Source organism: Hippopotamus amphibius, chromosome 15 (assembly GCF_030028045.1).
Source record: "Hippopotamus amphibius kiboko isolate mHipAmp2 chromosome 15, mHipAmp2.hap2, whole genome shotgun sequence".
NCBI classification, from domain to species: Eukaryota; Metazoa; Chordata; class Mammalia; order Artiodactyla; family Hippopotamidae; genus Hippopotamus; species Hippopotamus amphibius.
In genome coordinates this window covers 13,971,373-13,983,912 of record NC_080200.1, presented here as the reverse complement: position 1 = coordinate 13,983,912, position 12,540 = coordinate 13,971,373, and the positions used below count along the sequence as shown (strand labels likewise).

General features: G+C 37.8%; 2 protein-coding genes across 2 annotated transcripts; both read right to left on the bottom strand.

Annotated features, from left to right (window-relative positions):
* Positions 1–494: 494 nt before the first annotated feature.
* Positions 495–1,361, bottom strand: LOC130836168 (olfactory receptor 7A10-like). Its single transcript, XM_057708233.1, has one exon. The coding sequence runs from the start codon at positions 1,359–1,361 to the stop codon at positions 495–497; it is 867 nt and encodes a 288-aa protein (XP_057564216.1).
* Positions 1,362–11,099: 9,738 nt separating this feature from the next.
* LOC130836253 (olfactory receptor 7A17-like) lies at positions 11,100–12,035 on the bottom strand. The gene has a single exon (XM_057708318.1). The coding sequence runs from the start codon at positions 12,033–12,035 to the stop codon at positions 11,100–11,102; it is 936 nt and encodes a 311-aa protein (XP_057564301.1).
* Between the last annotated feature and the right edge of the window lie 505 nt (positions 12,036–12,540).

Genomic DNA, 12,540 nt, shown 5'->3' with positions numbered 1-12,540 from the left:
TAAGAATCCGCCTGCCAATGCAGGGGACATGGGTTTGAGCCCTGCTCTGGGAAGATTCCATATGCCCCAGAGCAACTAAGCCCGTGTGCCACAGCTATTGAGCCCATGTGCCACAACTATTGAAGCCCACCTGCCTAGAGCCCATGCTCCACAACAAGAGAAGCTACTACAAAGAGCCCTCGCACTACAATGAAGAGTACCTCCCGCTCGCAGCAACTAGAGAAAGCCCGTGTGCAGCAATGAAGACCAAACACAGCCAATAAATAAATAAATTAAATAAATAAATAAATTTATTAAAAAAAAGAATACAAAAAAGGAAAAAGCTTTTGATATCAGAGAGAGAAGAAAGCTTAATAAAGTTAGTTAAATTGTATAGATAAATGGAAGTCAAAGAAATAACAATTCCAAAAATAAATAGAAACAGCAAGTTCTACATTCACAATATGATTTAAAAAAAATCACAATTTATGGCTCTGGGGTTCTGAGCCCTGCAATCAGTGGCAGTTCTTCAGCCCCAGGACAATCCCTTTTATAGTTTCCTTTCCAAATAATATTTTCAGAGCTTCTTTTATGTCTTTATTCCTGAGACTGTAGATGAAGGGGTTCAGCATGGGTGTGACTACAGTGTACATCACGGAGGTGACTGCACTTGAGTGTGAGCTGTGGGTATCAGCAGAGCTAATGTACACTCCTAGGGCTGAACAATAAAATAAGGAGACAACGGAGAGGTGAGATGTACAGGTGTAAAATGCTTTATATTTCCCCTGAGCTGATGAGATTCCACGTATGGAGAGAACTATCTTAGAGTAAGAGTAAAGGATACCAGCCAGGGAACCACCACCCAGCAGCACTGCTGCAAAATACATCACCATGTCACAGACGAAGGTGTCAGAACAGGCAAGTTGGACAAGCTGACTGGTTTCACAGAAAAAGTGTGGGATTTCCCAGTTTGTGCAGAAGGACAGCTGCACCACCATTATGCTTTGTAACAGGGAATACAGGAAACTCATGGTGTAAGATGACAGAAGCAGGAGACCACAGAGCATGGGGTTCATGGTGACTATGTAGTGCAGGGGGTGGCAGATGGCCACAAACCGGTCATAGGCCATGACGGTCAGGAGGAAGACGTCCAATCCTCCAAATAATAAGAAAAAATACATCTGGATGATGCAGCCTTCATAGGTTATGACTTTGCTCTGTGTCCAGATGTTCTGCAGCATCTTTGGGATGGTGGTGGAGGTGAAACAGATGTCTACAAAGGCCAGGATGGAGAGGAAGAAGTACATGGGGGTGTGGAGGTGGGAGTCCGAGCTGACAGCCAGGATGATGAGCAGGTTTCCAAACACAGTGATCAGGTACATGGAGAGGAAAAGGCCAAATATGAGTAGCTGCAGTTCTGGTTTCTCTGAGAATCCCAGAAGAAGAAATTCTGAAACTCTTGTATCATTACTGGTTCTGTAAGGTAGACGTGACGACTAGAAAGGAAAAAATATTATGACTAATTTTCATAAATATGGGCATTACTAACAGGTAATGGAATGGTGGAATGCTACAATTAATATTTTGAAGTTAAGCTATATTATATATAATATAGCTTTTATGCGTAAGTGTGAAGTTAAGCTGTGTATATATATATATATATAGTATGTATCTCATTCCCTTAAAGGGGTTTCTGTGACTTCTCTGTCTGTGAATTCTTGTCTCAGACTTTGCTGTATAAAAGTCCCTACAATCCGAGAACAGACTTGAGGACATGGAGTGGGGGGTGAAGGGGAAGCTGGGACAAAGTGAGAGAGTAGCACTGACATATACACACTACCAAATGTAAAACAGATAGCTAGTGGGAAGCTGCTGCATAAAACAGGGAGATCACCTCAAAGATGGGTGAGGACTAAGAGGGGCAGGATGGGAGGGGATATGGAGATATATGTATAAATACAGCTGATTCACTTTGCTGTACAGGAAAAACTGGCACAACAGTGCAAAGCAATTAAATTCCAGTAAAGAGCTTCAAACAAAAAAAGAATGACCTTCTTCAGAGTGATTGATAGACCATATGGCAAAATCTATGGCTAAATTGTAAATCCAATATTAAAATTTTAATAAAAGTATAAAAGAAGTCCCTACAATCCAATCATAGAGACAGAATACAAGGAAATATGTACCATGCCAGGTGGTGTCAGTGGTATGAAGGGAAATAGAGCGGGTATAAAAGAGAGATGGGTGTTACTATTTTATTGTGGATTTAGGAATATTGCAAATAAGGTGACATTTAAAAAGAGACCTCGGGCTTCCCTGGTGGCGCAGTGGTTAAGAATCTGCCTGCCAATACAGGGGACACAGGTTTGATCCTACATGCTGAGGAGCAACTAAGCCCATGTGCTACAACTGCTGAGCCCATGCGCTGCAACTACTGAACCCCGTGCCTCGAACTCATGCTCTGCAACAAGAGAAGCCACCGCAATGAGAAACCCATGCACCGCAACTAAGAGTAGCCTCAGCTTGCCACAACTAGAGAAAGCCCATGCTCAGCAACGAGGACCCAATGCACCCAAAAATAAAATAAACAAATAATAAAATAAATCTTTAAAAAAGTTAAAAATGAAAAAAATAAAAAGAGACCCGAAGGAAGCCACAGCAGCTGACAAGAAGTTGTCAGGGTGATGTGTATGTCCTTTAGGGAAAAGAACCAGTGTGAAAATTCCTGAAGATCTTTTTTTCAGGTAGCCAAGGCTCAAACGTAAGCCAGTGTTTGGGGGAGTGCAAGAGGGACAGTGATGAAGGCTTGTGTCAGAGGATGCTGACGCATAAAGCTGCTTTCCTGCTGTTCCTACAACTGCACAACATGCGGCGTCCCTCGTCCACGTGTTGTTCCTTGCTCTCTGCATATCCCCTTGATGCCCAGAATAACATATAAAGCAGAAAACAATCCAAAAGGAAAAAGAGCGATAGCATTATGATATCATGTCATCTTATGGATTCAACATCCCACTAGAAAAATGAGCAAAGGGAATAAATCCACAATTTAGAAAAGGAAATGCACAAAAGTTGCGTATTTTTAGAATCAAGAATTGTAAGTTTTATTTTTCCCGTGCCTATTGCATATTTATTTGGCCAAATGTTTTTTATATGGTCTGATGGGTATGAGCCAAGCTCCTTTCCCGCTTTTCTCATGTGGCATCTTTTCATTATCATCTTGGGTTTTGGGTTTTGATCTCTTTTTCAAAAATCAGTGGGCACACTTTATTCTTGGTTCTGGACCTTATCCAACATGCAAAGTTCTCCCTAGGACATGCTCTGCAAATCCTGCCACAACATGACAATTCTATTTTGTTTTTCACATGAGCAATTTTCTTTATATGATTATGACTGAGAACACTGTGTCATAACACATATTTCATTGTACAGCCTTCATTTCTTCAGGGCATGATCCAAAAATGCAGGGACTTCACCTGCTGTGTTCACCTTTGTATTTTCCTGTAAGTATGTGACAATATGTGCACTTATTTGAAACAAATTTGAGAATGAAAATTTATAAAATAGAAAGAATGAAGGGAGAATGAAAGCAAGTTTGAGTGGTTTCAAAACCAATTTGGTTAACTGAATGGAGAAGCAAACACTCACTGAAATAATATACAAAGTGGTAACATCTACAGACATCCTCCAAAAAGTCAAGAGAAATAACAAACTCAGCATGAGAGTAACCAATACATTTTAGATAAACATCTAGAAATCTACATACAAAATCTAAACATGCAGAAAACAGTCTTATGTAAGGTGAGAATGTCAGAGGTAAGGAGATATAGACATATTTACAAAAATTTTAAAGATCTTTTGGCCTAAAATATGCAACCAAATCTCAACTGGGCAATAGTGAGTTTAAAACTAATTTGAAATGTTTATAAATGCAGAAAACAGCATAAAATGCATGAGAATATAGTAATAATAGGCAAGTGAAAAATATAGTGAAATATGTAATCTTTGATCAAACTCAGTAATAGTTTAGGAAATCAACCATAAATCAATTGCACACCCATTAGCCTGAGAAAACACTAAAAATGCTGTCGCATGGATTAGTTTGGAACTTTTAAACAGGTATCATAGAGTAATCTCTAATTTTTATGATGGAAATGTGAAATGGAATAAGGTTGGAAAACAATCTGAAAACAGCCATAAATATTAAAAATACAGATATTATTTACTCAGGGTGTCTCGGTCTTGGCACTATTGACATTCTGGTCCAGAATGTTCTTTGTGGTGGTGTGATTGCTGGTCATTGTAGGAGATTTAGTGCAGCCCTGGCCTCTACTGATACTTTTCAACGTGATGTCTCTGGACATTGCTCACAGTCCCATGGGAGAACAATAACACCTCTGTGTGGAACTAAAATTTTAACATAACAGTCTCAAAATATTTTTGTGTAATTGTTGTAATAGCAATGTATTAAGAAAAAATATATAAAGCTTTCAAAGTGTGAGTAGCATAGATACACCGTGAGATTTTATGCAGATATGGAAATAATGAATGAACGTTACTCTAGTGGATTGGAGGCAAGTCCATGAAGTATTGCTGAGTAAGAAGGAAAAGTGGAAACAGGTAGGAAAAAAAAAGATTACACTGAAGCATATTTAGCATCTATGATGTGCACAGGGTTCTATTCCTGCATTTGTAAAATATAAAAGTACATGAATATGTATGTGTGAATATATAGTAAGAGAAGTTTTAATAGACTAAGAACTTATAGCATAATGAATGTCAGTAAGAATGAAATTACGGTAAAATTAGTGGTGTCAAAACAACTGTGTGAAACCTAATCGAATGAGAATCTAAAACTATCAATAATTATACAAAGACATAAGATAGTAAAATTTTAACAATATCGACATGGGTCTCTAACTCCGGTTAAAGTTTCAAAGACTTGGAAATGAAAGAATATAAGGTAATTGTGGAAGAAGCAGTCTCTAAGTTATAATATCATCTCGTATAATGATATATGGATTCATATATACTTATAGAAGGTAAAGATGAGCTTTAATCGAACATAATGAGAATGTCTTACATATGACAGTTGAAGATTATGCAACTTTTAGATATCAATCTAATCACAAAGGCAAAAGGAAACAATATGAAAAAAAGGAGTTGTAAAAACAAGATTGGTAATATGTAGAAAAGGTGATTTATTAGCACTAAGTAAACAGAAGAACATTCCCTTTCATTTTTGTTTATTGCAAGGACTTGCAAGTAAAGAATACTAAAGTGAGGGCTCAATTATTCAGTTAGAAAAAAAAAATGGAGGAGAACTAATAGGACTGAGTGGTAGATTTGACAACACTGTGCTAATAAACCCTGACAATCCCCTGCATATACGTCTAGGCACACACAGCATAGCTCAGTGACAAACAGCAAAGTTGTTGAAAAAACTCCAATTCTGTGCTTGAAAGAATGTCTTCAAAAACAAAAATAAAAACAATCTGGCCCCACTATACACTTGTAAAGAACTTGTACAGACAACTTACAGTAGAGAAAAATGAATAACTATCCCACAGAAATATTCAGCTTCACATGTAATAAAATAATTATAAAATAAATCTATTTAGCATACTCCCATTTTACTTATCAAATACAGTTTTTGTGTGAACCCCCAGAGTGAAAGAAGATAAAGTGAAATTAATGTCTTGTGAACCGCTGTTGCAGGGTAATATTTACACGCAATGCATTTGTCTGGATCTGTCTCAGGAATATGGAAACATTGTCAAATGTGCCCCATCTTAAAATGAAAAACAGATATACCCTCAATTCCCTGGATGTACCTCCAGACCTAACACATTTTTTACTCTCTTTTTTTTTTTTTTTTACTGCAAAACCGCTTGGATATGTTCTACCTTGCTTGAAGTGCTATATGCCAACCATTCCTTCCTCTAAAGGGCTACCATTGCTTAATATTCAACAGTCACCCCTGTGTTGCTGAGTTCATGTTCATTTCCCTTTTTAGCCTGACCCTTTCCTTGCAGTACCTCCTGGACTCTCCAACTCACCTGGTTGGGAACTCTGATAGGAAGGTCACTAAATGAAAGTCCAAATTCCTCCTGGATGGTTGATGATGGAGACTGAAGCTTTGGCCCCACAAAAGACATCGGGAAGGAGGCTGGCATTAGTCTTCCAGCCAAACTGAGGACTCCAAAAGCAACAACCATGCCCCATCCAGCCCAAATTTGCACAGGCTGAGGGACTGCAGCAGAGGAGATATTTACAGCTCCCCATATCTGCGCATTATCACAATTCCCTCCTTTTACTCCAACCACTAAGCACATGATATCCCTGTGGGGCACTAGTCTGAATGGGGAAGAAGATGTCCTGGAGATTGTGTGTTCCCAAGAGACCAGGTTAGACTCAGGTGCATCCAGTGTTTATTTGTTCTTCCTCATGAACTCTGCTGGCTTCCTGAGGCTGGACCGTTAGGTCCAGCCACGTATCCCTAACCTGTTTTAAAATTTTCTCCAAATTTAAGACTAGATTACGCCTCTGTCTGGATTAGATCCCTTGAATCTTCAAAGCAAGGAATTGTGGTAGATATACAGCCCCTGATGTCTACTGAAAATTGCTATTCTCCTGTTCAATAAGGAGGATATAACCTTGATATAAACCTTGAGCACTGCACACCTCAGCTTGATGCCACATTTGCCAAAATCATTAGGAATTTCATAATTATATCATAAATTGAAATGTCATTTTGTCCCTCATATTGAAATGTTTGTTAATTGTAAGGAATATATTTAGATTTTTTCCTACTATAATCTGGACTTGGAATTGGAAAGTAAATAGATTCTTCCCTGCAGCTTCCAGAAGAAATCCAGCTGTGCAAACATGTTGATTTTAGCCCAATGAGGCCCATTTCAGCCTACAGAACTCCAGAACTGTAGGAGCATAAAAGTATTTATTTAAATCACTAGTGTGGTATTTTTACATTAGCATTACAAATTGAATACAAAATGCATCCAATAAAATTTTGTAGTGAAAACTGAGATTATACTTTTTTTTCTTATAAATTTATTTATTTATTTTTTTTATTGGCTGTGTTGGGTCTTTTTTGCTGTGCACGGGCTTTCTTTTTTAGTTGCTGTGAGTGGGGCAACTTTTCGTTGTGGTGCGTGGGCTCCTCATTGCCGTGGCTTCCCTTGTTGCAGAGCACAGGCTCTAGGTGCATGGGCTTCAGTAGCTGCAGCACATGGGCTCAATAGTTGTGGCTCACGGGCTGTAAAGCACAGGCTCGATAGTTGTGGCACATGGGCTTAGTTGCTCCGCGGCATGTGGGATCTTCCTGGAGCAGGGATGGAACCCGTGTCCCCTGCATTGGTAGGTGGATTCTCAACCACTGCGCCACCTAGGAAGCCCCTGAGATTATACTTCTTAATTCATTTGTTTAGCTTCCTCTGGGTAAACACATTTTATTTTGTAATCCCATCATAAGTAGAAGAAAAATTTAATTTCTGTTTGGAGATATTTAGCATCTTTACCTGGTAGAGATGTTCTCATCGCCTAAATGTAAAATATGTTTCAGATTGTGATGACCCTGAGGCATTAAGATAGGAGAAGGAATTTTTTAAACTTTTGTCTACCATGTAGTTACATCTTTGTGTCTAAATTTCTATGTTATTTGATTTCATATTAATTCGATCATTCATTATTTTTATATCTGTCCTCTCCAACTTTCTCTCACATTTCCTTTCACCTTAAAATACATGATTCCATACAAATGTGTGTGCATGTTTCTTTGAAATAAATATGTATACAAATAAACACATAGATACACATACACATTACCTTCATCTTTGAACCTTTCGTATGGACTCACCAAAATATATCCACCCATTTAATTTATATCTTGCAATATTTATCTGCAGTTATGTTTACTATCCCACATTTCCTTCAGAAACAAGGACAGTAAGGCTCAGGGAGATTAATTTTTTACTATTCATTAAAAATGCCATTAAAGCTTATTGTGCACTTTCTTGAATTATACATAAACAAACCTGGGCATTATGTCCTCTTTTGTAGGTCTTCTCTAATTTGTCAAAAAGTTCATTTGAAATATATGCATTTTACAGTATATAAATACTTCTAATCAACTAAGTAGAAGGAAATAAAATGTATCAATGCATGGATCACAGAGGAATCCAGAGCATGGGTAGGTGATTCACACTGAGCAGTGGTAGTGGTTATCTCCTTCACCTGTGAATAAAGAAAACATGGATATAGGAACACTCGTACTAAATTAAAGCAATTCATACTTGATGCTCCTTTTTCCAATAAAATAGAAGATAAAATAGAGAATTAAATAGTAGAAAATGATCATATATTCGATCAAGAGAGAAGGGCACCATGGCCACATACTACATCATGGATGAGACATAGAAGCAGAAGATAGAGATCCACATCTAACTATAGTCTCAGAAGGAGAACAGCAGAGCTCATGACAACTCTTCACCATAAAATCTAATCATTTGCTCTTTGGATGGCTTGTTATGCAACATTAGCTAACTGATATTTAATCAAAGTGAAGAGAAGTGAGGACAATTATAATCTGCCACTGCTTATTTTTGGCATGTTATCCTATGTGAAGACAACATTCATGGTTACTCTGTTATGGAATTTTATTTTTGATAGCTGTACTAAAATGTATCTTATTGGGGTTCCTTTCCAGGTAGTCAGGAGAAGTTGCAAGGACATGCATTTTCATGTAAGAAAACTGGTAACCCTGATTCACATGACTGGATAAGAATTCAAGCTCTCTCAGGAGACATTCTTTGACTAGAAAGATGAAAATATCCCTGTACTTAAAGAAGATATATAATGAAAGATACAGACAATGATCATTCCCCACTCCTTTAGTGGTTATGACAACACTTTGAATCTGGGAGATATTTTATTATTAGCAGCATTGACAGTAATCTAGCAGAAAGTGGGAGATAGTTCAATAAAAAATACTTTAAACCGCATGAATCCATCCTTCACCATATGTAGAAACCCCATTACACATGGACATCAATCCTGCAAACTCCAATGAGTAGATGGACAGCATATAAAAATATTTTACATAGCAATGCATTGTATGTTTTAAAATTTTGCTCCATCATATTTAAGGTCATCTCTACTCTAAGGCCATATCAGGTCACTTTATTTAGTAAAATTAGTCTTTCAACAACGGCTCCTCTTGGAGATGTGTATTTGATGATCAGTTTTTCACAGGGACTATGGTAGGTACTGTGGACACTGAGCTGAGTAAGAGGACAGGGTCCTAGCGAAGAGATGAAACCCCAATGATCCTCTATAAACACACTATGTGCTAAAGTCTACATTTTCAGGAAGAGAAGTAAAGGTAATGCTACACAAAGGATTGTTGTACACATAAGTGAAAAACTGTGGTTAGATTTTCTTCTAATATATAATTATATAAATGACCTTAGTTGCCAATTGTATTTTTCCATGGCAGTAGAACAACACCTGATTATGCTTTTACTAAAAGAAAGCAAAAATTATTCAGTATGCTATATTCTATCTGACGAGAAATTGCTCTTTAAAAATCCTTCTTGTCCCATCAGGTAAATGGGAATTTACAAATATTTTTAATTCATGGCTGGGAATAAATTTCTGAAAGTAGGACGTCTACCCAGAGAAAACAATAGACATCAAAGGGACTAGCAGTTTAATAAACTGAGTTACTTAATTTAAAGGCTCCAAGGCATACGTAGAAGGAAGTTCAACTTCCACAGTCTGATCAAAGAATTACAAATCTGACTCTGAAGATTTGATGTCTGCAATCATGGGTACCCCTTCTGCCCTAAGGAAAATGTGCTTTTACTGGTACTCTCTTCAAGTATTTTTTAAAATTTTATTGTTTAATTTTATTAAATTTTAATTGAGGTATAATTGTTTTAATTTGCACTCCTCTAATAATTAGTGATGTTGAGTATCTTTTCCTGTGCCTGATAGCCATGGTACACTCTACATTATCAGCAAGAGCAAGTAAGGTTGTGATGTAAGACAGAATGACAATCCCAGAGTGAAAACTCTGCTTTCGTATTTCCCCTACAATTAAATTACAGAAATGCTCTTAGACGCCAAGTATAGTTTTTTTTTAAGAAGTCTTTTTAAAAATTTTTTTATTGAAGTATGGTTGATTTACAATGTTGTGTTAGTTCTAAGTGTATAGCAAAGTGATTCAAATATATCTATCTCTCTCTATATGTAATATATATTCTTTTTCAGATTCTTTTCCCATGTAGATTGTTACAAAATATTGAGTACAGTTCCCTGTGCTTTAGAGTAGGTCCTTGTTGTTTATTTTATATGTAGTAGTAGGTTTATGTTACTCACAAACATAGAAAACAATCATAATTACCAAAGGGGAAAGGTGAGAGGGAGGGATAAATTAGGAATTTGAGAGTAAAAGAAAACTCTTTTACAAGAACTTTCCCCAATATTAACTTTCCTAACTGTTGGAAACAAAAATTTTACAAGTAGAAATATGTAATTAGAAATAGTTATGTGTAGTTCTATAGAGAGCAATGTCAACAATAGAAAAAATTATGGAGAGGGAAAAAATGATCAGATTGGTTTTGTTGTAAGAAGTGTTGCCAATTAAGCTAACCAAACTTTTTCATTTAAATATCAGACAATTGTGAAGCCAAGCATCGTTTTATTCATGTGAGTGTGACAACTCATGATTATTCTTCCAGGAAAACTAGGGGAAATTATGCAGCACAGGACATGTCATTTGAGAAGAAGATATTTGTAAGGAATCCAAGTTGTCTATGCAAAATATGGAAATTTCCAAATATATCTGATCCAAGGTAGAGAAAACTTTGGGAATGTCTGAAAATGGACTGAAAGAAAAACTTCCTATATATCAGACAGAGCAGAAAGCTTAATAAAGTGAGTTGTTGAAATTGTATAGAAAAGTTGAATTCAAAGAAATAGAAAACTCAGGAAATAAATGGGAACAAATTATCTTCCATGATGGTCAAAGAATCACAGTTTTGTGATCTGAAGCTTTGAGTCATGCAATAGAGGGCCCTTCTTCACCTCCGGTCAACTGGCCCTCATATACCTGCTGCCATCCCATAGAAACTCTTCAGAGCCCCTTTTATGTCTTTATTCCTTAGACTATAGATGAATGGGTTCAGCATGGGTGTGACCACAGTGTACATCACAGAGGCAATGGGACTTGAGTGTGAGCAGTGGTTAGCGGCAGAGCTAAGGTACACACCTAGGACCGAACAATAAAACAAGGAGACAACTGAGAGGTGAGATGCACAGGTGGAAAATGCTTTACACTTCCCCTGAGCTGATGAGATTCTACATATAGAAGAAAGTATCTTAGAGTAAGAGTAAAGGATACCAGACAGGGAACCACCAGCCAGCAGCCCAGCTGAAAAATACAACACGGTGTCACTCAGAAAAGTATCAGAACAGGCAAGTTTCACCATCTGATTGAGTTCACAGAAAAAGTGGGGGATTTCCAAGTCTGTACAGAAGGACAGTTGCAACACCATGAAGCTTTGTGACAAGGCATTTAGGACACTCAAGATCCAGGACACCAGAACCAGCAGTCCACAGAGCCAGGGGTTCATAATGCCATTGTAGTGCAGGGGGTGACATATGGCCAAGAAACGGTCATAGGCCATCACAGCCAGAAGAAAGTTGTCCCAGCCTCCAAAGAGTGTGGAAAAATACATCTGGATGATGCAGCCTTCATAGGTTATGACTTTGCTGTGTGTCTGGATGTTCTGCAGCATCTTTGGGATGGTGGTGGAGGTGAAACAGATGTCTACAAAGGCCAGGATGGAGAGGAAGAAGTACATGGGTGTGTGCAGGTGGGAGTCTGAGCTGACTGCCAGGATGATGAACAGATTTCCAAACACAGTGATCAGGTACATGGAGAGGAAAAGTCCAAATATGAGGGGCTGTAATTCTGGTTCCTTTGATAATCCCAGAAGAAGAAATTCTGAAACTCGGGTATCATTGCCTGGTCCCATGTGGTGGTGGTAATGACTAGGAATTAAAATTTTAAAATAACATGAACGATTTTTACATAAATGGACATTAGTAACATGTTGGAAATGCTACAATTACAACGCTATGTGGGGAGAAAGCAAATATAAAAGAGGGTGTGTGTGTGTTATTTTTACTGGGAGTTCAGGAAGACCTAAAAACAAGGTAACATTTGTATAGAGATATCCAGAAAAACTGGTTGGGAGACAAGAGGTTATCTGGGGAAGTTATGTGCTCTGCAGGGAAAAGAGCCAGTGCAAAAGCTCTGAGAAAGGTACTTGTTTCAGATGCTCAGGACTCAAAATGTAGCCAGCGCGGTGAGCAATGAGCAAGAGGGAGGGTGGTGAGAGATTGTGTCAGAGTGTTGAGGAAAGAGGTGGTCTCCCTGCTGCTGCTGAGACTTCAAGACACAGGAAGACCTTTGTTCACAGTCTGTTCCTTGCCCTTTATTAATTTAGATTTCAAGGCATCTTGTGACTAGACATGGTT